General features: G+C 26.9%; 1 protein-coding gene across 1 annotated transcript; it reads left to right on the plus strand.

The window, feature by feature from the left end:
* Positions 1 to 25,677, plus strand: LOC101240617 (chondroitin sulfate ABC exolyase). Its single transcript, XM_065809148.1, has 6 exons — positions 1 to 570; positions 13,610 to 14,143; positions 15,340 to 15,807; positions 16,003 to 16,419; positions 18,833 to 19,366; positions 23,912 to 25,677. Exons 1-6 carry the CDS (start codon positions 495 to 497, stop codon positions 25,330 to 25,332), a joined length of 3,450 nt encoding a protein of 1,149 aa, XP_065665220.1. The 5' UTR covers positions 1 to 494; the 3' UTR covers positions 25,333 to 25,677.
* The last annotated feature ends 1,738 nt before the right edge of the window (positions 25,678 to 27,415 follow it).

Genomic DNA, 27,415 nt, shown 5'->3' on the forward strand with positions numbered 1-27,415 from the left:
AGTGTCTTAAAAGTGACTTTGTTGATTTACAGACGAGACAACGATACTTTAATGTATTTTATTTTTAGAGAAACAAAAGTTTTTGTTTTAAACAATTAAAATGCGTCTTATAAAATTTGTTAATGCTTGTATTAATGCTTAAACGTATTTAAAATATTTAGTCACGAATGATTTTGTATGTAACTAGAGTACCTAACTTTTTTTTGTCACTGTTCCCTGTTCCTTTTTCCGTCGCCTAAAATTTACTTGAACCCACTTAAACTGATCAAGTCGGCGTTGTTTGGAGTTTCTATTCAATGCCTCAATTTGAACATAAGAAAACTTTTTTTCGCGGACTGGTTGCTATTGCGTAGACTTTAAAACGTCTCTCTATTTTCATAAAGTTGGTTTGTTTTTTATTATTAACAATAACATCCTCGTGAAGTCTTTGGAAATTATTTCCAACACACAATTGAGCAGAATAAATTTGTTAGTATTATGTTCAAGAAAAGGAAATGATAATGAAAAAAGAAACAGTTTTTATATTATATGTTGTTTCAGCTTTTGAGAGTAATATTCTTTGGAAAGAAGGTTTTTTTAATTTTTTTGATTTTTAATAAATTTAGTAACTAATTATTATTTTTTAAATAATTTTATATTCATGGATGTTTTATTAAAATCAAAACGTGTATTTAATTATATATTTAAATATTGACTTATTTAAGTAAAAAAAAAAATTTGTTACTTAAAAAAAAAGATTAAAAAAAAGAAAAGAAAAAGAACTTTATACTATTTTCAAGTGTTCAACTTTAATAAAAAATATATATATATATACAGATGTATCAGTAAAAGAACAGCTTTTAACCAAGTGTTACTTTTAATTCGCTTTTAGACAGAATTAAAAGTAACACTTAGTTAAAAGCTGTACTTTTACTGATACATTTGTATATATATATTTTTTGTTAATTTTAACTTGCTTTCAACGGGGTTTATTTTTAACTTACTTTTAGCCAGAGTTAATTTTTACTAGCTTCTAACCGGGGTCAAATTTAACTTGCTTTTTACCAGGATTTACTTGCATTTTCAAAGCACCCTTTTAATTGCTTTTTTAAAATAAATGATTTCAAAAGATTATTCATAACTTAATTTTATATGAAAAGATCGATTGTTCGATGTTCGATTTTCTTGGGCAAAATCTTCGTTTATGTAAACCCCAGTTCCTCTAAGATGTTTTGCTGAGCTGAGTGTTCTGCTTTTATCGTGGGTATATATTTGATCAGCTGTCATGAGTATATATTTGACAAGCTGCGGTACAGTCGTTCAAATGCTTCATAAACAAGAGATCATGAAGCAAGAATTTTCTATCAACTGTTTGATGGCATCAGCAATCGATTCTACATGAAAAAAATTATAAAAAATATCTTGTATCGTATAAAAATTTTAAAATCTTTTCTAAAAATATTTAAAACAGATTTTTAAAATTATATTAGTAACTTTTAGGAGTCGTTAACTGTTTCTATTTTTTTAATTTAATTTTTGTTTTGCAAGTTTTTTTATCTTGTCGTTGCGTTACGGAAAAAGTAAATTATTATGAATGAATAAAATAATAGACTTTTATAATATTTTTTTACAACAATTTATTTGACAAAATACATTTTATAGTAAAATATTTGACAAGCATTTACTGGTATGTTTGATAGAAATAGTACGACTATGAGGGTTACAAATGGTACAACTATGAGGGTTACTAATTCTTTTAAAAAGAAGTTTATTACAAATTGATTTATTTCTACTCTTTATTTCAATTTATTGTTCTATTCTTCTTTCAAAACTTTGAAATTTATTTTTTTCGATGGTTGAGATATCGCATTACAAAAAAAATATTTAGGAGGAGCTGAGGAGGAGATGGTTTGAATAAAACTTTTGAAACATGTATTGTATATAATACAAATATTTAAAACAGCTACATTACTTATATAAGACTGGTATTGTGTTTAATTTATACTTTCAAGTTTTTTTCTATCATAAAATGTTCTATTTTCTATCATAAAAATCATAAAATGATTAAATTTTTACTCTCCAATAGAAATCTCAAATCTGATTTTTACTGGTTTTATGAGATTTTTTTAACTTTTACTTTTATTTAAAGTAAAATCTTATAAGTTTTACTTATAATAGTAATATAATATAATAATGATAATAAAAATAATCTTATTAAATGTATAAAACTTTTACAAGTATATAAAAATATATTATAAATATTCTGAAATAAAATGTCCTGAAATAAAATATCATGAAATAAGATATCATGAAAATACCATGAAATAAAGTTTCATGAAATAAAACATCATGAAAACATTATAAAATAAAATATCTTAAAAATAACATGAGTTATTTCAAGAAGTGTTCAAAAAGACATGGTTCTTAATAACATCTAACTTTTAAATTAAAACTCTAACATTTAGATTTCTAAAATTACATTTTAAGTTCTAAAATACATTTAAATAAATCTGTAATACTGTAGAAACTTGAAATTGACAAATGGCAGGATTAATAATTTAGTTTGAAAAATTCTTTTCAAATGAATGTTTTTATATTTCTATATTTTTAAATGAATATAACTAATAAAATACAACTACATAAAATTTTATTGGAAATATTATAAAATTTTAAACGATTTAATGAATAAATATAACTGAATAATTGTAAATTGATCGATAAACTGAATTTATTTTAGTTTCTTTATAATAATATTATTGATTGGTTTTTACATGTTTCCTAATTTTTTTTTGAAAAGTTTTGTAAAAATTTCTAAATCCAACTGCTTGCTGCTTGAATCTCAATCGACATGATCAGGAATATTCTAAGAAACCGTAGCCGCCAGACCTACGTTATTTTATATAATTTCCACTTTTAAACTATAAAGTAAATACAGTTATAACGTCATGAAGTTTAAGGGTGTCTGGCAGAGGTTGCCACCATGTTAAGCGTATAATAGTTCTAATAGTTCGGGTATCTATTAGAAGATGCTTCCTTATTAGCCAGACACTTCTACATTTATAAACCCTAGCCCGACAAACATATATGTTAGCAATATTGTTAGTTTTATATTTAAAAACGTTAGAGCTAAACACTAGTCAAAAAGTCCTATAAGAATTTGTAGCAAAAAACACTTCAGAATTTGACACCCGTTATATTAAAACATCTTAATTAAAAAAATTTTGCCTTTTTTTTGTTCCGAATTTCTATAGGAGCTATAGGACCTATAGGACTTTTTGTAAAGACAAATCTTTGTTACGTAACTTAACTGTATTTAATGACCGTTTAACTGCGTAAAAAAAAAGTACTGGTTTCTATTAACATTGAACAACTCTAAGATAAAAACAGTAAAAAAATGAATTTAAACGTTTCAATAACCATAATACTTTTTTTTTTTTAAAAAAAAAAAAAAAAAAAAGAAACATCAATGAAAATAACTGAGATAATTTTAAAAGAAATCATCTTGAAAATATTTAGGTAAAAAGACAAAAAGAAGTTTAAAAATTTGATATAAATAGTAGTAAACAAAAATAGTATAACAGACTTTTAATCTATCCATACTAATCCCTCAGTTGATGTTGAAACACTTCATTGCGCCAATCTTTATTTAAGTCACTCAACGTTTGTCACTTTAAATATATTAAAAGTAGTACAATCAATAAATGCAATTAATAAAAAAATGCATAATTCAAGTTTGATATGTTGTTTTAATAATACAGCACCATCCTGAGAGACGTATTAATTTGTAAAATTAATAAAATAGAGCAATAACAAAAGCAATTTATAAAACACGCATAGTTCAATTTTTGATATGTTTTGATAATACAGTTGTTTCATCTAGGGCGACGTATTAATTTGTGTAATTTGTAGGGGTACACCAATGCATCGGTGCACCCCTACAAATTAAATTGGCCTGCCAATGTATCGACCATTTAGCCAATGCATCGGCATCGGTATCGATTATGGTAACTACTGGCAATGCCATTGTTTTAAAAAATCAGTTTTTTTATTTTTGTGTTCCTATATTTTATACAAAAATATAATTATTCCACAAACGAAAATGCATGTATAAGCCTAAGTTATTATATAGACATATCTCAACCACTAAACCATTAAATATTTTTAATTGTTTTCTATCAGGAATTTCCTGCATTTATTGTCTTTTTATAATTTAAAAGAGCAATCGTATGACTTATAGATTCAAACTACACAAGGAGAAAAGTTTAAAATCAAGAAATGTAATTATAATGTAAAATGTAAAAAAATTCTACCAGATGTTACTCTTCCTGATATTTTTATTTTGCAAAATTTATAAACTGCTCTGAATGTTTATTTTCATCTATATCAAAATAGTCTTTTAAAGTTTTAGTTGCTTTTCTCATTGTTAATTTATTTTTTATTCAATTTCATATAACTTCTAACTTTTCTAAAATATAGTTAGAATCTTACATTTCTAAAATATAGTTAGAATCTTACATTTCTAAAATATAGTTAGAATCTTACATTTCTAAAATATAGTTAGAATCTTACATTTCTAAAATATAGTTAGAATCTTACATTTCTAAAATATAGTTAGAATCTTACATTTCTAAAATATAGTTAGAATCTTACATTTCTAAAATATAGTTAGAATCTTACATTTCTAAAATATAGTTAGAATCTTACATTTCTAAAATATAGTTAGAATCTTACATTTCTAAAATATAGTTAGAATCTTACATTTCTAAAATATAGTTAGAATCTTACATTTCTAATATATAGTTAGAATCTTACATTTCTAAAATATAGTTAGAATCTTACATTTCTAAAATATAGTTAGAATCTTACATTTCTAAAATATAGTTAGAATCTTACATTTCTAAAATATAGTTAGAATCTTACATTTCTAAAATATAGTTAGAATCTTACATTTCTAAAATATAGTTACAATCTTACATTTCTAAAATATAGTTAGAATCTTACATTTCTAAAATATAGTTAGAATCTTACATTTCTAAAATATAGTTAGAATCTTACATTTCTAAAATGAAGTTAGAATCTTACATTTCTAAAATATAGTTAGAATCTTACATTTCTAAAATATTGTTATAATCTTACATTTCTAAAATATAGTTAGAATCTTACATTTCTAAAATGAAGTTAGAATCTTACATTTCTAAAATATAGTTAGAATAAATTTAAATCAATAATGAGTAAAGCAACTAAGCATTAAGCAAATAAGCATTAAAATTGACCGTTAACATCATATTTGAAAAAAAATCTTATTTTACCTTTGTTAATATTATATTTGAAAAAAATCCTAATTTGTTGTTATATTATTATATATTTTTTCCAAATATTTTTTATTTTTTCCAAAATATTTGTTATTACTATTATGAGCTTATTATTATAACACAAAAAAATAATATTACGTAAAACAAAAAAACAAAAAAAAAAACAAAAAAAAAAAAAAAAAGTTAATTGAAACTTCACGGATACAATATAATTTTTGATGAATATTTATAATATCTGTATCCTCTTCATGCAGTTAAAACACTTACTGCCAGAATTGACGATCTTATTAATAGAATTGATCTGCAGGATATTGAAATAAATTCAATGAAAGGTAGCAAAGTAGTGTAAAACCTTTGTTATCTAAATTAGTTGAACAAGTCGGCAAACCCGGTACATTAGCAAACGTAGCTGCAGTGAGCACTCTCAATAAGCATAATAAGAACGTAACTAATTGAGAAAAGAGAGTTGTAGTGTTTGGTTTACCTGAATCTGTTAAAACTCGACCAAGCGAAATAACTAAAGATGACATCAATAATGAATTCAAGAAGTCTATGGCATCCTTAAGTAAGAAGTAAGTAATCAGTCAATATAGTTAGAGTTAAGCTTTTCAAAAAAAAGAGAACTTTAACTCTAATAAACCTGCTCCTCTTATGAATTAAGTTGATTTGGTATCTATCAGAAACGACGTTATAGCATCGGCTAAACAAAAGACATTTCAAAGATATACTTATACGCCCGGACTGCACAACATTAGAACTAACTAAACTCAATAAATTAAACTCAGAAAGAAAAGCAGCTAATTCTGACCTTGACAAGCTTGGAAAACTTAACAAGCCTTTTAGATTTGTAATCAGCAGCAATAAATTAAGATGCATTGATGTCTCACAGGAAGTTGAAATCAATGGACGTAAAAAGCATCCTTTCATCAAATGGAGAGATGCACAAGCAGCCAGAATTGCAAAAACACAATGCATCAAAATGTTTACCTGCGAACACTTGCTTAAATGGATTAAATACAAAAATAAAAACTGCTAAATCTAACCCTAAAAATACATTTTTTAAATGTTTTTATATTAACGCAACTTCTTTTTATCCGGCTAAAATGAACGAATTATCTGCACTCTGTTACATTAACATGCACGAATTAATCTTTATCTTTGAGACATGGTTTACTGAAACATCTGCCACTCAATTGAATAACTATTAACTAGTAAAGAAAAAACGAATAGGCCACGGTCGAGGTGTTGCTATCTACATCAAGTGTGATCTAGTTGCAAATGAGGTATCCAATCTTTTATTTATATCATTTATATCTTTGTTGATAGAAAAGCGTATAGTTGTTTGTTACTAGCAGGTAATTTCAACTTTCCGGATATCAAATGGCACGATGGTGACAGATGGCATGATTGAATTACTAAACGGTCAAAAGAGCGCGACAAATGGTTTTCTCGATACTTTGGCTTATCATAACCTAAAACAATTGGTTGATTTTTTAACATTTAAAACATCTAATAGAAATGAAAAAAAAAATGTGGATTTTATTATTACAGGCTCTTCAACCAGAGTTATCAACCGATCTAGCTCTTTGCCGTTAGGTGATTTGTCGCATATTGAGTCTGTGACTTTCTTTCTAAAAATGAGACTACTTTCTGAAACAAAAAATATGACTTTAATAAAGGTGACTTTGTAAATTTTGGTAAAAAGATTATGGAAACTAATTGGCAACAGTTATTTGAAAATAAGAATATTAATGAGTGCATGAAATTTTCTGCAATAAATATGATAAACTCTGCAAGCAACTCATTCCGTTAAATAAAGTTCATACTACTCGTAATGCACCGTGGATCAATAAGGAAGTATTAGCTATGATAAAGCAAAAAAATCAGCAATACTGATTCGTGAATATAGGAAACTAAAAAGCTAAGAGCAAGTCTATTGATGCTAAACCTGATGCAAAAGGTGAAACGTTAGCATACGGGGTACATATTGCAAACGACTTAACGAACACTTCAAATCATTTTTTGTTGATGATAGTAAAAATAGTCAGTTACCTGTTTTTAAGAAAAGGTATTATCAGGAAGACATTATTATTAATTTTGAAGCAACGTTAGCTTCTTTGAAAGGTTTGAACCCGAATAATTTTATTCGTGTTGTTAACATTAGTCCAAAGGTAATTAAAGAATGCACAGCTCAAATAACTTATCCTCTTTCTTTACAATAAAGCACTGACCGAAGGCTCAAAACGTACAGCTTTGAAACACACTTCACATCGTTGTTTAAAAAAGGATGTCTTCTTAATGCCGCTAATTACAGACCAGTGTCTATCACTTCAGTTCCATGTAAAGTAATGGAAAAGATTATCAGGGAACAGAAAACTAAATATCTTGAAAAAACAAGCTGCACCTCACCTGATCAACATGAATTTATGTCCAAAAATAGATACACGTCAAACTTATTGGAGAGTGTCGATTATATTATGAAAGCGTTAGGTAAAAGCAATTTTATCAATATTGCATTTTTGGACTTGGCAAAAGCATTTGATAAAGTTTATCACCTTAGACTACTTCATAAAATGAAAGCATATGGGACCAATGGCAATGTTCTTAAATGGAATGAGTCATTTTTGATTAGTAGAAAACTATTTTGGGTGAACACTCTAGCGACTGTACCGATGTTCTAAGCGAAGTTCCTCATCTAAATAAACGACTTAACGGATAAGTTAAATAAATGACTTAACGGATAAGTTAAAATCACTTCATAAAATCTATGCTGATGACACTAAACTGTTACAAGAAATAAGACCTGAGTTTCACGATGCTAATTGTCTAATTTTTCAAAACGATTTAAGCATTGTCACAGAATGGTCAATGGAATGGCTAATGGAATTGAATGTTGCAAAATGTAAAGTTATGCACCTTGGTTATGAAAATAGTAATCATGAATATGTAATGAATGATGAAAACACATTGTTTACTCTTGAGGCAACGGATATTGAGAGAGACCTGGGTATATTTATATCTAATAATTTAAAATACATCCAGGTTGCAACATGTAAAGTAAATATGATACTCGGCCTATAAAAAAAAACATTTACATCAAGAGATACAAAGCTTTGAAGTAAACTATACACTACGTATGTTAGGCCGCATCTGGACTTAAAATGTGACATCAAAGAAATTAAATAAATTCAGCTCAGAGTACCTCATGATTTAATAGGATTACCTTATGCTGAAAGGTGTTGGGGTCTCAATTTTACTACTTTGGAAACTTGCAGGCAACGTCGCGACTGAATCCAACAGTTTAAACTAGAAAACGGTTTTGAGATTATCAATATGCATAATTCACCAAATTGCAGATCACCATCCAACATCCTAATGCGTAAATTCACATATGATAACACTCGTCATAATTTCTACACAAATCGTATTGTCAATGATTGGAAAAACTTGCCGTTAACATGAAAAATGGCTCAATCAGTTCATGCATCTAAGAATAGAACTGACAAGTATTTTTTTTTTTTCACAGCTGCAAACAGTGCATCTTTTACAGAAAATGAGCTGCACGTTTATTTAATAATTGGAGCAATCTTTTCTCTCTTTTTATCAGTTTTGATATCAACTTACTTGCTTTGGATTAACAAATGCTTTTTTTTACTCAAAATTTATATTTTACAAATCATAAATTTTTGTTTAACTTATTGGTTTGATTTTTTTTTTAATTATTTGTCATGTAATCTAAAAAGACTTATTTAAATATATAACTATAACTATTATTATCTATTAGTAAAAAGTTTTTAAAAAAGAAAAATATAAATTCAAATTTAGAGCCAATGCATCAGACGCAGCATCTGTATTGGTATGTACCAATCGGCATAGGCATTGGCATAGACTGAAAGTAGGGGTTGGTGCACTCCTAGTAATTTGTAAAAAAAAACAGTAACAAATTAATGCTATTTTCTGACGAACAATTAAAAAAAAGTCAACTAATTTTGAAACTGCGACAAAAATGTTGCCTCAAATAAAAGGGCATTTTACCTGGTGAATATAATGTCAATGGTTATCGCAGAGAGTTTTAAAAATCATTTACAGTACTTATGGAAATTTTTTTATCTCTGAATCTCAAAGTAAAAAGTCTTGTACCCCAAACTTTTTTATTAAAATTAAAAACAATTTCCTTTCAAATACCACGGTATTGTCATTATTTTTTTGCGGCTTTTGGCCACTTTTAGCAGATGCTACTAATGGTTCACTAAATAACCGATAAGCAAAACTAAAATAGATCGCTCAAAATGCCTGTTTAGGTCCTTTGAAATTTCGTGATAGAATGTTTGGTGCGACAAATATGTTCAGAAATTCAAAAGCCTTTATAGTTAAAATGCAACTTTTTTTCCGGAGATTTTTATTTTAAGGCAGAAAAACTCCAAATGAATAAAACTCACCTACTTGGTATCTTATTTTTCAACACTTTCAATCCAATATTTCCATCACAAAGTAGTTTTACAGATGGTAGTTTCATATCTTTGAGAAAACCTGACAGTCTTTATGTCGATGAAATAATAAAACGTAAAGGCACTGAGAAATACCAAAAAAAGTTAAATTTCTAGGAAAATTTGTTTTGCTCCCAATAGTAGTCGACATAACAAATACAATATGTAAAAATGCTCTTGAATTTTCACAACTGTCTTGTCTAAAATGCTGAAAATTTTTTCTTTGCTAGAACTATTTTTCTTTGTTAGAACTATTTTTTTTATGTAATCTTTTTATCCAGTTGGTTACATTAAAAACAGGTTTATTTTTGCTTTTCAGCAAAAAACTTACACAATGCGATTCAACAAAATGTTGTTTTTAAGATATTTGTAAGATTTAAATTTAGTTTTATCTCACTAAACCTTGTATTGATCTTTTAATGTAGCGATCTTCCATTTTTGATGTGTTAGGCTTTCTCCCTGTTCCAACGTATGTTGTGTGTTGAGTTAAGCTTTTACACAACCTTTTTTGCGGTAGTGGTGGGTTTCGAATGGGTTTATATTTATGACAAAATGGTTTTTATGTTGAAAGTCAAATAATTTTCAAAACATTTTCCTTTTTAAAAGTTAGAGCCAATTTTTTAAAGTATACCTTACTTGAAAAATATAATTAAATGTCAATACATGTTAAAAGTTTTAACATCAACGTTTTTAACATTACCATTAACCAAAATTTAAAAATAACGTTTTTATCATTAAACTTGGTTTTAAATTTTTTAACGTTTTTAAAATAAAATTTTTGGACAAAATTTTAAAACTTCATGCATACAGAAGTAGGTTAAAAGAGTATGCTCTATTTTGATGTCTTTTGGTCCATGCAAAGGCAATCGTGTTTAGATTTTTACACAATGTATCGTTCTTACGTGTTGTCTATAAAAAAATCTAAACCCAATCAGCTTGGCTTTATAGTTATCTGATAATTTTATTAAAATATTAGTATAAGCAAAATTATATTATAATTTTGCTTATACTAATATTTTAATAAAATTATCAGAATTTAATATTAAACTATTTAATAAAAATTTTGATATGTAGTGGTTTTTATCATTATCAAATATTGTACAACACATAAAATTCAAATAGTTTGTTACAAGTTGAAAAATTAAATTGTCTAAAAATCTATTAAAAAACGCATGGCATTCTGGATCAAGAGTACTGAAAGTTAATGATTCATTTGGTTTTAATCTCATAACAAGAAGATTCTATAAATATTTTATTCTATCTTATTCACAACTTTCAATAAGAGAAAGTATATCAAGTATGTGATTTTATATTTTTATATCATTATATTTTTATATATGTGATTTTATATTTTTATATTTTATATTTTATTTTTATATTTTTTTTTCTTGTAATACACTTACAATACACTGATGTTTTTCGACAACAAAGATGAGCATCAAATAGCCAACAAAAAATAATTAGTTGTGCAAGTATTTTGTATGATAATACTTCGGTATTGACACAGTGAAAAATAATCTGCGCCATTTTAAAATCACCTTTATTTAATGAAATACATACACACCATTTTGACAAATGCTTAGAAAACAATCTAAAGTTCAATTCATTAATTTTTGTGGATTTCTTACTTAATAGGGAAATACTTAATTCAGAATTAATTTTATTTTATTAGGTTATGTGAAACTTATCTCGTTTCATTGTTTCATTCTTTTCTAAAATTTCTTTTTCAGATTCGCATTTTGATTTATTTTCACTTTGGCCTAGATTTATATGTTTTTCTAAATATTTTCCACAAAACAAATAAAGTATGATGTTAGCAATGTGACTATAACAACCACACGTTCTTAAACCAGAAAAATACCCACATACCAAAGACGATACTGATTCTCGATTATCGATATTTAGCAAATATTTAATAAACAGCCTATACTTAGTAGCGTTTGAATGTCTTTACTGAATTCCAGCGGAAATGAATTTATAGTTTTGAATTTGTAGAATATTTTTATCAATCAAAATAATTTATCTTTCATTTTTAATAAATGTACTGCTAGATAACTGTAACTTTGTTTTTATATCTCTAAAACCTCTATTTAAAACTATTTAAAAAGTCATTAAACTCTTATTTTTTGTTTTTAAAATATCACTGAATATAGAATAGTTGTAAAATATCGGTGAATATAAAATAGTTTTAAAATATCACTGAATATTGTTGCGTCATTAACAGTTTCAGCAAAACTTCTATAAACATCAATGTTAAAACCATTTGCTGTGCCTACTAAAAAAGGCTATATATCTTTTTTTTTTTTGCCCACTGTACAGTTTCGTTCTAATTATTTGAACTTTATTCACAGAATAAATAAGTGCCATCGGCTATCAGCTGTTTGTCTTCTGAATCAAACAAATCTTTGATCTGTGTTATCTAATGATCAATCTTTTCGTGATTTGCTTCTAAATTTTGCCAACAAAATCAGTATTAATTGAGGCTCTTATCTGATGGCAATATTTCTGAACTTTCAACCGACATGACAAACCAAAATAACAAGCAATTGAATTTTGATCAAGACCAGTCTTTTACCAAGAGAGATAAACTGCAAGAGTAAATAAATTTCTTTCGAACGTTTGAATGAGTTTTTTATTGTTTTTAATTCCAAATATAGAAATCGAATAAGCGTGTAAATAAATGTGTATATGCGTACATGTTAAAAAAAGAGGCAACATAATTAATTATGTAACAGGGCTTTAGTTTTTTAAATTTTGTTAAATTCATTATTTTTCATGCTTATTTAGCAAAAATCATATGTCAAATCAATATATTTTGCGATGTTTTTTCTTATTTTTTTGAAAAAAAGCTAAAACTGATTCTTAAAAATTTTTTTTTTGTAAAGTCTAGTTTTTCATTGTTTTCTAACATCCTTGAGCGTAAATATGTGTTTTAGAAAGAAAAAAAAAGAAATGGGCCAAAAATGTATGTAAGTTGGACAAACTCCTTTATTAGCAAAATGAATTGAGGTTTTTTTCAAATATTTTTTAAACGAGTGCCATACATTTCTGAATGAACGAGTCAAATGTTTCAGGTAATTATGATATAAGTTAAGTAGTTGTAAAATTAAACAGAATGACATTTAAAATAAAAACTAAGTTAAGAATAGAATCCAAAGAAAATCGAGTTCAAACCTATGTAACCTTTCGTTCTATTTAAGTTAGACCATAGAAAAAGTTTTTATAAGAATTTTTAGTGAAATCTACAAAAAAAAATTCATTCAGTATATGTTGAATCTAGAGGAATTTTTACATTCAATATGTAATTTGTAATATCCTACATATTTTTATTCAAACACAATATTAGAAAATGTTTTTATACAAATAAATCAAATTTAATAAAGCTAAAAAAAATTCATTAAAAATTGATTAAACATACAAAAAAAAATTTATCAACTTTTAAATGTTATAAACCATTAGTGGCCAAACCACTTCCGCGGGCAAAAAAATGTCCGCAGAGAGTTTTTTAAATGCCTGTTAAACAATTTGGATATTTAGGAGACAACCATTTTGGTATTGTGATATTTCTATCTACCTCAAAAATCAATCCAGACATCAAAAAACTAGTTTTAGACGGTCAATTTGACCGCTCTTAATAATCATATTGCGATACAAATGATTATAATAGTTATTGGTCACCTAGATTTTCGTAGAAATAAAGATTTTTTGCGCGCAAAATTATTTTTTAACTTTTTTTTTCCCGTGTCTTAAAAAGTCTGTCCACCTCCATTATAAACTTTATATCAATAAATTGTTTTATAAATAAATAATTTTCCTGTACGCTGATTTTAGGAGATTTGAATGTTGGATACGACTTCGAATCACAAGATGAAGAAAAAAATATTCATGTTGGTTTTAAAGATACTTTAAGAGTACCAGAAATCCAAAAGCACGGTAATTATTCGTTGCTGTGGAAATGGAAAAACAACGACAAACTTCATATAGATTTGTCAAATCAAATAAAACAATATAACACCCTGAAGAAAGCATGTGGAATTTATTTTTGGCTTTTTCAAAAAAAGTCAATCAGAGGAAAACTAAAGGTGGTCCTTCATAGTCCTTTTAATGAAACGTATCAATTTTTCGTGAACTTGCATTTTAAAAACTGGCGTGCTGTGGCTAGAACATTTCAAGTTTCTGAAAAAAAATATCTAAACAATTTTTACAATATAAACTTCGAAGTTGATATTGAAAATGGTACGTCGCCATTTGGAAATTTGTATTTTGATTTAATTCGGTTATCTTCTAGATGTATTGGTTGGTCCTATGATAAAGTAAACCAGCCGCAAGTATCACTTAAAAAGGGTTTATATAACGATGTAGGCGGTAAGTTTTAATTTTTTTTTAATTTAAAAAGTTACTAATAAAGTGGTTATTAAAATATTAAAAAAAGTAACAGAGAAAAATTGGTATCTTTTTATATATTATGTAATAAATGTTAAATAAACCAACAGAGTTAACAAATATTGTTGTGTTTTGTGCGTAAAAAATTAAAAACCTTTTCTACACCTATTGCAGTGCGTACCTTTGGAACCTTTTTGCAATGAACGCAAGCTTTTAATCTACCCTAATACTAACTCTAAAATTTGGAATTAACCTAAATTTAGTATTGAACAGATTATTAGATTAAGTTAAGTTTAGTATTGAACAGATTATTGGATTAAGTTAAATTTAGTATTGAACAGATTATTGAATGAAGCTAAGTTTAGTATTGAACAGATTATTGGATTAAGTTAAGTTTAGTATTGAACAGATTATTGAATTAAGCTAAGTTAAGTATTGAAAAGATTATTGAATTAAGTTATGAGATGCTCACGCTCAACTTATCGAACAATCATTATCATTTTGAATAATTTTAATAGTTTTTTAAAATTTCATCCAATTTTTACAACATTATTTTCTTTCTATGCATTATTAATCAAAAAGGTATCCTCTTGAGTAAATTATCCTTGTATACTCTTCCATATATTCTATACTATACATTAAACCTAATTACAATAAATCCAATTTTTTCAAAAAAATATTTTTCGAATTTTTAAGTAATTGATAACCTATTTTAGCTTTGTGTGTAAATAACTACCGTAACTATATCTATTTTTTTAAGATATAAACAAACTTTATTTCATGTGAAGAGTTTGTTACACTATAATATATAATTATAGAGAAAATAAATATAATTATATAAAATATATTTATAGAAAAAATTATTTTGCTGTTGATAACAACAACTGTCTAAAATAAAAAACCGAGAAAAGAAACAAAAAAAAAAGTTGTTTTGTCATTTAATAAAAAACTACTTTTGTGAAGATAGAGCATTTATTCTTAGTATTTCAGTATGATGCACAACCTGTTAATTTCTAGTAGTTCAGTATGAAGCACAACCTGTTTATGTCTTGTAGTTAAGTACAACCTGTTTATATCTACGCGGTGGCTTGACATACTAGATATATTAATAATTGTCTTATATACTACCAAAAGATTGACTTTACTTTTAAAATGTTTTGTTTTTTTTTCTTTTAAAGGTACCGAAAATCTAAATGGTTTTTATGAAGAAAATCATTTTTGGCAAAGTATGTATAAATGGTGGCAAATCGATAAATATGCAACTTCAAAAATTGATTCAAAAACACCTCTGAGTTCTGAAGAAAAAAAATTGCTCACCGAATTAAATAATGTCGAAAACCATGTCGACAACTGGTATTATCCTGATGGTAAAGTGTTCTCTAACCTTGATAATTACTCACAACAAAAGTTACAAAGCTTATTTCAATGCAAAGAGAAGAAAACTACTGATATATTTTTAAATAACATTCAAAATAATAAAAAAGAAATTTTCCAATCCATCCGTACAACAACCTTTTTTTCAAAAAATCTACAACGCGGCGCTTGTGTAAACTCAGCTTTTGATAGGTATGTTAATTTCAGTATGAAAAGAAGACATTTGTTTCCATCACGAGATATATTTCCTTATGGGCGGGATGATTGGTCAGGTCAGAAATACTTCTGGTTTTTGTTAAACTTTGTTTTTTTAAGTAAACTTTTTCTTCTAGTATATATATATATATATATATATATATATATATATATATATATATATATATATATATATATATATATATATATATATATATATATAAATATATATATATATATATATATATATATATATATATATATATTCATAGGAATGAAATTCAATGAAGTTAACCATCACATCTTGTTTCCTTTAACACTGGAATATTTTATCTCAAAGCGTTTACATGACGCCGTAAAAACTTCTAAGAATATAAATAATACTACGAAAAAAACCGAGACCGATATATTATATAAAAACTTAAACATTACTTTTAAATATACAGATAAAGAAAAAATTTCTACATTTACTAAGTTATTTCGAATTTTAGAAATTGAAGGCTGGGATGAGGGTAGTAGTCTAGGAAATACTGATCATTTACTAAACTTAAACGAAGGATACACGCAATCAGTGTATTTAATCAGAAGAGAGTTATCTCAAAACAAAAAATTTTTTAAAAGACTTCTCAAAACAGCACGATGGTACAATGAGATTGGTGAATTACATCAAAAATCATTTCCAAACAAAGGTTAGCGTTTTTATATTTTATAATTTAAAGCACATACTGCGGTAAAAATAAATAAAACCACTCTAGATTGTTTTACATTTGTAGTGCGGTGTAGCCGTACCTAGCATAGTAGGTGTAGCCGTACATAGCACAACGTTTAAAAAAAGTATATCGATTTAATATATGTGATAAGTTCTACAAATGTAAGAAATTTAAAAGTCTTATTTTTATTTTAAATAAGATTTATGTAAAAACAAGAATAGTGTAAATAACGATATGTAATTTTACCTTTACTTTACAAATTTTTCATTAATGGAGCACACAAACGCAACAGTTTCAACTTATTGAAAGTTGCGAAGTTTACAAATTTTATTGTATGATAACAGTTTTAGAAGTTTTAAATAAAACTTTTAAAGTTTTAAAAAAACCTTAACTTAGCAAAAAGTTATTTAGTAAAGCAATATGTTAATGAGTATTAAATGTTTTATAATATTAAATGTTATATATATATATTAGTGCACAACAAATTGATAAGAAATCCGTTCAAATTTTAGAAAAGTCAATAATAAAAATGTTTGAAAACTAACTTTTATATAAAATAAAACTGTTTACAACATTTGGCAACATTTAACAAAATTCATTTTAAACGCTTTTACTTTTTGTTTCAAAAAAACACTGAAACAAAATTATAAGGTACTTTTTTTCAAAAAAGTACAGGTTGCAATAGAAAACAACTAGTATAGGCTACTTAAACCTTTTTTTTTGATTACTTCAATCATTCTGGAAGGTAAAGTGCGGCCGTGGCGCAGTGGTTAGAGCGCTTGCTTTATAAGCAGGAGATCCAGGTTCGAAACGAGCTCTGGACAAATTTTCGCGTCACGGTAAGGAAGGAGGCGTGAACTTCCCGGTTAAATGCACTTCCGCGGTGCTCTGTGACAAGACCGTTAGGACTTCTTGGGGCACCTAAAAATAAAATTAGAAAAAAAAAAAAAAAAAGAATCATAAAACTTTTTATGTACCAGATACCTATAGCATCCCATGCAGATGCGACGGTTGATTTCAAGTCAGAATGTGAATTAATAATTGTTAACTAGTCTTGAAAATTTTGAACAAGTATTGATTTCTAATACCTAGTTGCACACTAAATAATTACACCATCACCACCCGTTTGGTGCTGTTGCTTCTCTACTGGTTTTAGGCAAATTGTGGAAATATTAGTTCCAGATAAATTTGTTTTTCGTTAAAAGATAATACTTTTTTTTTGTATTTCTATATAATAAAAAAACAGCATATTGTTTGAAAAAGAAGTAAGTAAATTAAGTAAGCCTTTAAGAATAACACGTAATCGTAAGAATTTAATAATGACATAAAAGTTTTTAAATTTTAAATTGGACAATTGGATAACAAAATATTACATCATTTCATAGTTACGTAGCATAAAACTAATACTTTAAGAAAAGTGAACTAAAAATGTTTATTGATTTGCGGACTTGTTGAGCCTAAAATCATAAAATCTAAAATGGTCCCCTTCACTAGATGATCTAGATCCACCAGATCAAAAATCCTTAAAACTCTCACCTCTTACTAGAAAGTCAGAGTTCACCAAATCAATAAAAATTGTCCTACTTATTAGATGGTCAGGTTCCGCTCATGCTCGCGGCTACTCTTTTTTTTCTCGTCAATATTACGTGGTCTATTACGTGGTCTTTTGCAAAATCTAATCAATCATTCATGTGTTTTGTTTTCAATGGAAGTTTTTGCTGAAATTTTTTGCGCCTAAGGTAAAAAGCATCAAATATATAAATATATTACCAATCAACTTTTGAAGCAATTTAACTTAAAGAAAAATTTGAAATTTTTCTCAACGACTTTCGTCAATCACGATTGCTTAATGTTGATGGAGGTCCTGAAATATTTTTATTTCATATGTATGAGGACTATTAACTTAGTTTCTAATAAAAGCTCGGCTGTCTCCAATAACTTTTTTCTCAGCTGTACACAATGGTGTAGCACAAATCTAAATTATATTTTTGACAGTTCACAACGGTTTACAGTTAAATAATCACCTGTTATGTTTACATTGAGTAAACGTTGATAATTTCCCACAACTGCGATTTGTAAAGAAAAAGTTTTTTTTTTCAAGGTGTCTTATAATTTTGTCGTAGTAAAAATATCATTTTTTTAAAATAAAAATAAATTAAAAAATAATTTCTTTTAACTGTCATTATTTCTGTATGAAAATGCATTAAAATTAATCTTTGAGTTCTTGTATTGCGTTCTGTAAAATTTTGAGGTGTATCATAGTTTTGTAATTGCGGTTATTGCTATAGATCAAGGTTCTTGCTCGCAGAGAATTTTGATGTGCAAGCCAATTTTTTTCTCGTAAAATTAGTTACATGAATATTTTCTTTTATACAATGATATTTTGTTTTAGGTACAACTGCAGACAAAGGCAAAAATGTACTGGGGAAATTACTTTTAATTCTTTCAAGCCCTCAAAAAACAATACAAGAAGCTCGTCAAAAAATTCAAGATGCTAAAAGATTGAAAGCGTGGGCTGAAAATGCTCTTGAGATTAATGAAGCATACGCTGGAATAATTAAACCAGACTTTACAGGATATCATCATAAAGGAGTATATATGTCTGCGTATTCATCTGAAGCTATGCATGCATTTTCAATATTGGCATATTTTCTGCGGAATACATCATTTTCAATATCAGATCAAAGTCTTCACCATTTGACCAAGGCACTTAAAACTATACACTTGATGTCTAATTCACTGACTATTCCACTGGGAGTATCAGGAGCCAAACTTGCTAATAGTCTAATTATGAATCAACTTATGCCAGCATATGCTTATATGTCATTATCCAAAAGTAATACATCCATTGACAAAAGCATGGCATCAATCTTTTTGAAACTTTACGACAAAAAAAATCCATTTATTATGTATGCTCTTGAAAAAGGTTAACATTTACACTTACAACACATAGTGTGCGGTAACATAATATTTATTATTAAAAAATATTTTTTAATTTTTTTTTTTTTAGTATTCAGGTTCCTTTATTGGAAGCCATTGCTTAACTGAAACCATTTTATAAGTTTTATTTTTCTCTATGCTCTTAATTTCCTCATTATTGAATTAAAAGCTGCTTGTAATTGCTGTTTCTTAAAAAAAAAATTATAAAGATTTTTAGTTTAATAATAACTTAAGCCATGTGAGAGAAAATATTACTAATTTTTAATAAAGAAATAGTTACCGCACGTAAAGTGTTAATTTAAATTCTAAATATGATAATGCTAAAGATTCCGATTAAATAATTTAAAAATTATGTTTACTGATAATATATACATAGATACATATATATATTATATATATATATATATATATATATATATATATATATATATATATATATATATATATATCTTATATATATGTATATATATATATATATATATATGTATGTATATATATATATATATATATATATATATATATATATATATATATATATATATATATATATATATATATATATATATATATATATATATATATATATATATATGTGTGTGTGTGAAAGTTCTGTATTAGCACTCTAAAGAATGCATTTAAAATTACTCTTTTATATATATAATATGTATATATTTAATATATAATATATAATAATATAACGTATATAACCACTAATCAAGCTTAAAAGAAAACAAAAAAAAAGTTAATAACAAAAAAATTTGTGTTTGGACCTTGTTTAAAAGAGAACCTTATTAGAAAAACCAGCCTAAGTATGAAAACATTATTTCACACAAAGACGAATAAAAGATTTATAGAGGAAGAGATTGTAAGTAAGAAAATAGCTCGAAGCACATTGACAGAAGCTAACTTTGCAATGGATTGTGTATTTAATTTCGATGAGAGGTCATTGTAAAAGATAATCCAAGAAGATGTAACCTACAGACTCAGTAGAATTTCTGCCATTCACCAAAATAGGAATATTAACAAAATTATGATAGTTATTAGCAGTAAACTACTTTTTGTTTGAGATCAGTCACTGCAAGCCACAAGCTGTCATAGAAGAAATATCAGATTTAAGACACCGGCCTGTTAGCTACGTCATCAAAAGTTACTTTAGTAGTCAGAAATCATAAAGATCATTAATAGAGATAATAAACAACGTTGGACCAAAAGTGGAACCTTGCAGTATTCTTAAAAAATTCAAGGAAAGATAGTGGTGTCCATTGTGGACAACTTAAATTCTGCAGTTGGAATGAAATGATAATAATAAAATAATAAAACTTTTTCAGATAAACAGTTTTAAAAATCTTTTTCTGATGCGCAACATGAAACGAGCTAATGAAGAAAACCAGCATGCAAGATTTATCGAAAGTATTTTGCAATGTACAATTTAACTTTTTTTTATTAACAACTAGCCAGTCAGCAGTAAATTTAAATTCTTTAGAGAAGTTTAAGTAAAGAGAAATAACTTTAGCAATGGAAACAAGAGTGATTAGAATGTCTAATGGTGGATTAACCTGTTTCTTCTGGATTACAGATAGAGTGCAATCATATGGTTCATGAAATAAATTAGAGGAAAATATCTCCGGAAATATAATGAGATCAGACCCACGTGTAAAAATTTAATATTGCTTTTGATAATGACAATATCAAATATTTTCCAAAAGTCTCTACAATCTAACTTTTAAAAAAAAACGAGATTTAGTAATCTGTGAACATTAAATATTAGCAGCAAATAACACTTTTCAGCGTCAATATCATGCAATGATAAAATAGCATTTGCTCATCAATGAGTTGTCTTTTAAAAAAGATATGAACTAAAATCAACAAGAAAGAATAAAAGTTTTTATGCCTTCCCAAAATTCAAGAGATCATAACGAAGGAGCAATTTTCAGCAGTCTCTTTACAAATCAAAGATCATAGTCATTAAATCTCAAATCTATGGATAAAACAACCGAGCTCAGTTTGACAAAGGGCAAGTAGGTCCAATAAATTTTATTAAGATAATGAAACTATAGTTCTCTCAAACCAAAGTTTTTTTTATTTTTCTTACACTGCTCATTTTTGGAGGTTTTCAGTTGAAATTATTTTCACCTCAGATTTTTTTTCCCACTATTTCCATTTGGTAGACATGAGATCAGAGGCGTCGATATTAGGTAGACAGGGTAGACAAAGTCCATTGAGCCACCGAATCTATACAAAGATTAAAGGTCAGCAATTTTATTAAAGGATAGCAGAAATAGATAAAAAATTGATTAATGGATAGTTTTTTCAACGGAACACCTAGTGTGTTGCAAAGTAACTGCATGAGATTAAAACCTAGGGAGCTAAATTAAAAAACGGTCATAAAAAAAGGTAAAAAATACGATCAACAGACGACTTAAAAGATTGCAAATTATATGAATCAGAAAAACTGTTCGAGATTTCAACCTTTTAACTTGAGTAAGTTTGATTTCTTCCTTATTTATAGTATGAAGAATTATAGTAATTTGCTGAATGTCTTTATTTTCTTTGTCAATTATAGTTATTTTACTTAACTCCGCTACTCCAAAAATTATTAGATTTTTTCCCTTTTTTGTTGTTGTTGCTCAACAGCTATGAATTGATAACTATTAATTGATCAATTGGCTTTTTCAAGTTTTTTCTGGCCACCATTACTTAACTTTTAACTTTATTTAATTATGAATTGCATGCTTCCTTGTTGCTAACTTGAGGTTCTAACTAATTTATTTTGTCTTGCTTGTTCAAGCTGGAGAGCTTTTTCTAGCTCTAAAAACTTAACATTACATTATTTTATTTAAAAAGTAAAACTTTTAACATTATTTTGCTTCAATAAAAGTAAAGGGAGCGAAATCCGAAGAACTGATGTTCAAAGAAAAAAAAATAAGAATTTCTGGATGAGATATAACTGAATGACGAGTAACACGAGAATAGAATTTAGTATATAACACTAGAGACGCTAACTCTTTAGAGCAATGCCCTTTATAGTACTTATAAAAAGAGAAAGAGAAGCAACCTTACGACGACATGTGATAATGGTTGAAGGTTGTAAGAAGTTTACAAAGCATTTTTGTCTAAAAAAGAAAGGGCAACATTCGAAGATCCGCTCCAGATATGGCAATAATATTTTATACAAGGACGGATTCGAGATTTATGGAGATAAAGTACTTTTTGACACTGACAATTTTCTCAAGCACCACAAAACTTTTCAGTATCATATTTAGCTTTTTATGCAATGCTTTGGAGATTTGCTCTGATGAAACACCAGCGGAATATTCTACCCATCAAGATACTCCTTGGGATGGAACATGAATATGTGAAGATAATTCAATGAACATAAATAAGTGAAGTTTTCACTCAAGTAAATTCTTTTTCCCAAATTTATCATGGACATATAATTTATAAAAAGTCAAGCATGGAATTCATAAACGTACCTGTTTTCTTTTTTAGGATATATCAAGTTTTGTTCCGAAACACCATTCAGCAACTAAATTAAACATAAATTTACTGAAACTACTAAAATATTCGAGTCGCTCATACTTGCTGATGTTTAAAGGAAGTATGAAGTGAACAGTTAAATTTTTTGAACAGTTATTTTTGTTGTTGCTAGGACCAACTATTTTTTACAGTTTCTTTATAAGTGAATTAAGAAAGAATAAGTTTTTGAACACAAGCCCAAGCAATACATTAGTTTGGGCCAACTTAATGATAGCCCTCCCTTTCTGTTTCAAATATATATATACATATATATATGCTCATATTAATGAATATTATTGTTCAGATTATCAACTCTCACATAATACTTTCTTTAATAAATTTTATGTTATTATATTGCTTATTGCAAAAAAACTTGTATAAAATTCATTTTTAAGTTCATTCTCTCAAAATTTAAGTAATGCAGCGTCTTTAACAAGTATATATGTTGACCTTCTAATTGTGACAAGTATACACTTCTTAGAAATAAATTTGCATTTAAGATATAAATTTCTAAAGATTTGTATTGTTCTTTCTAAAGATTTGTATTGTTCTTTCTAAAGATTTGTATTGTTCTTTCTAAAGATTTGTATGGTTCTTTCTAAAGATCTGTATTGTTCTTTCTAAAGATTTGTATGGTTCTTTCTAAAGATTTGTATTGTTCTTTCTAAAGACTTGTATGGTTCTTTCTAAAGATTTGTATTGTTCTTTTGCATTGTTTTATTTATTCTTCTTAATCACTTTCTTATTAATTGCTTTACTTTGACCTAAAATAACGTTGTTTGCAATAGTTGAAAACAGGTTTTAAACATTTTCACATCTCTTTAACATGTTTCTTTTTATGAGAAGGTAAGGAGAAATGATAAACCTCCAGCTCTTTCCTATAAGATTCATTCAAATTGTGTATTTTTTTATTTTATTCAACTTTGGTTTAATTATTAGTTTTTTTTAACGCATTGACTTGTATTAACTATTATGTCTTTTAATGCCTTGTGATAAAAATTCTTTTTATATATAGGAGATATTGATCAACCTTCTAGATACTTTAACTCAATTGGTAGTGTTAGTATAATGAAGAATCTTCAGCAAAAAGCAATTTTAGAAAATATTAGATCAATAAAAACTCCTCGTGGTCATTGGTTTTTCAGTTTTGCATCATTATCATTGCACCGCCGTAAAAATTGGAGTGTCACAGTTAAGGGTTTTAGCAAATACACTTGGGATTTTGAATCTTTGATTAATCAAAACGTTTACGGAAGGTTTTTAAGTCATGGCCATATCAGTATAATGAACGGAATAAGTTCTTTACATGATAATATTAACGGATGGGATTGGAATCGTATTCCAGGAGCAACTACAATAGAGTTAGAATTGCCAGAATTAATCTCCCACGGCGAAAGTAGATATTTTACAAGCAAAACAACAGTAGGGGGTTCACCGTTCGGAAAAAAAAAATCTGAGCATGGCGTTTTTGTTATGGATTTTGAGCAGCCTCGATATCAAAGTACTTTTTATAAGCAGAATCCAAACACCTTTTCGTTTAAAAAATCGTTTTATTTTATTGACGATATTATTATTTGTCTCGGATCAAACATCCAACAAAATGGTATTAAAAATCGAAACGTTATTACTACATTGTTTCAAGAAAGGCTTCATGGCGGGAGTTTTATCAAATTAAATGGAGAGAACTGCAGTTATCCAAGTAATCATATTGTTAATGGATCAGCATATTTTTTAGACGGACAAAATAATGGATATGTTATTCCAAGAACAAGTTCAAATTTGTTGCATTTAAAAATTGGATTAAATAACAATACAGGAAAAAGAAACGGAGAGAAAGTCAGTGATCCAAAGGTATACGCTTCACTAATTATTCATCATGGAGTAGAGCCAGTTAATGCATCATACGAATATGTTATTCAAATTGCGACCAACGAAAAACGCGTTCATTTGTTAGCAGAAACAATAAACCGGGTTTATAAAGTCATACAAAAAGATGGTGTTGCTCATATTGTTCATTTTATTCAATCTTCAACTACATCTTATGTCATTTTTGATGCACTGAACTTTGTAGGAAACGAATCATCAGATCTTGTTTATAAAGTTAACCGAGCCAGTATTGTTACAGTTATTGATGAAGGCAAATTTTTTATTATTTCAGTAATGGACCCAGATTTGCGTCGATTTGATAAACATATATCAAACTCAAAGAATATGAAACAAAAGATTTTTTACAGCTCTAGAAGTCAACCTGATTGGTTAATTTTATCTTTGAATAAACAGTTAAATTATGTTTCCGCAAAATGCCCTGCAAATTTGAAGAAAACAATCACGTTTTATAATGACTTTATATTACCAGGTAGCGTGAAGCCGCATGTTAAACTTCAACTGTCACATGGTCACACCTGTAAATTAAAATTTAAAAAACAATATTTGTGAAGGTGCTAAACTACCTCGTGGCCTTAATCTCATGCATTTACTAAATAAGAAACATTTTAAGCTCACTGTTTAATCTGATAATAAAAGTTTTAACAAAACTATAACATTTTATTTTTGAAAGATATTTGCAACAAAATTAGTGATCGCTACATAAATTTTTCACACATAAATAAGAAAAAACTTTGATTTAAAATTGGAAACGCTTTGGAATTAAAGTTGAAGATTTATATTTTGTTAATAATTGCTATTAACAATTTGAGTTTTAATTACGGTATGTTAGGGACTAACGGTTTAAGTATTATCTATGCTTCGTTAGTATTTATTGTTAGCAATTCAAGTATTTTATTTGACTCTTTTTCAATTATTGATTAATAGAAGATGAGAACATTGACCAGTTAAAAAAAATTTTTTTTTTAGGTTGAGTTAAAAGAACCTTTCTTGCATTCCACAAATTATAATTGCAATTTTAAGATTATTATCTAACAAAACCAACCACACTAATCATTGCTGAAAAGAGTTTCAGCAAGCTAAAAATTATTAAAATTGTATGAGATTTATTATTTAACAACTAATCAGTTGTTTTTTGAATTTTCGATATCCATGTCATAGCTATATATATATATATATATATATATATATATATATATATATATATATATATATATATATATATATATATATATATATATATATATATATATATATATATTGTTTGGTTCAATTTACAATTTGCAAAATTGTTTGCTTTAACTTACATTAATTTAATTTATTTGCTTCTAATCGGAATTATTCCAATGGAAAATAACCCACGTACATATACTGCATATATATATATATATATATATATATATATATATATATATATATATATATATATATATATACATATATATATATATACAGTAGCGAGCAAAAGTAACCGGACAAGAACATAACTTGAGATAACTTTGGAATGAAAAGTCTAATTTCTTTCAAATTTTCACTGAAATGTCAAAAAATTAATTACAAATCTAAAAACAAATGAAGCTTCATAATCACAATAAATTTGATTTTTCCCCATTCTTGTTTCAGAGTATTCAATAAATCACGTTTATTTTTGAAATTTATCGATCAATGAGCTTACATAGACATTTAATAGAATTAAGGTCAGGACTTTGCTAAGGCTATTCGATTAATCGAATTTGTTTGATTTTGAAAAAGTTTTTCACAAGGGTTGAAGTGTGCTTTGGGTCATTGTCCTGCTGAAATATCCATCCCGACGACGGCTTCCCGACGAAGTACTAAAGCAATTTACTTTAAAATAAAGCATTTTCAATTTTAAAAATGTTTAAAAAAAATCAAGTTTTTTTATTTCTGTCCGGATATTTTTCCACGCACATGTTTTAATTAAATGAACTTTTATGATTAGCTTGCTTAAATTTAGTATAAATTCTTTTTTTTTTAGATTTGTAATCAATTTTTTGACATATCAGTGAAAATTTGAAAGAAATTAGACTTTTCATTCAAAAGCTATCTCAAGTTATGCTCTTGTCCGGTTACTTTTGCCCGCTACTGTATATATATATATATATATATATATATATAAATAAATATATATATATATATATATATATATATATATATATATATATATATATATATATATATATATATATATATATATATATATATATATATATATATGCAGTATATGTACGTGGGTTATTTTCCATTGGAATAATTCCGATTAGAAGCAAATAAGTTAAATTAATGTAAATTGAAGCAAACAATTTTGTATTTAAAGAAAACTCTGTGACACGCTTTTGTAAAAAGAAAAAAAAAAGAAGTGTCATAGCCGTTTGCTACCAAGCTTGTGATATACATGATACTTTAATTACATTTTCAGAAATTGAAGGATCATGAAATTGCACATGAAGCGATAATACTAAATAGTTTTATAGTTAATATTTATATACAACGTATGTTAATAATATTTTGGCGTAGAGGAAGGTGTCAAGGATGGGGAGGGGGCGCACTGGGAAATTTCCCAGTTTCTTGGTGGGCTAGTCCTCGACTTACTAATCTTTTTTAAAAGTCTACAAAG

Source organism: Hydra vulgaris, chromosome 11 (assembly GCF_038396675.1).
Source record: "Hydra vulgaris chromosome 11, alternate assembly HydraT2T_AEP".
NCBI lineage: Eukaryota > Metazoa > Cnidaria > Hydrozoa > Anthoathecata > Hydridae > Hydra > Hydra vulgaris.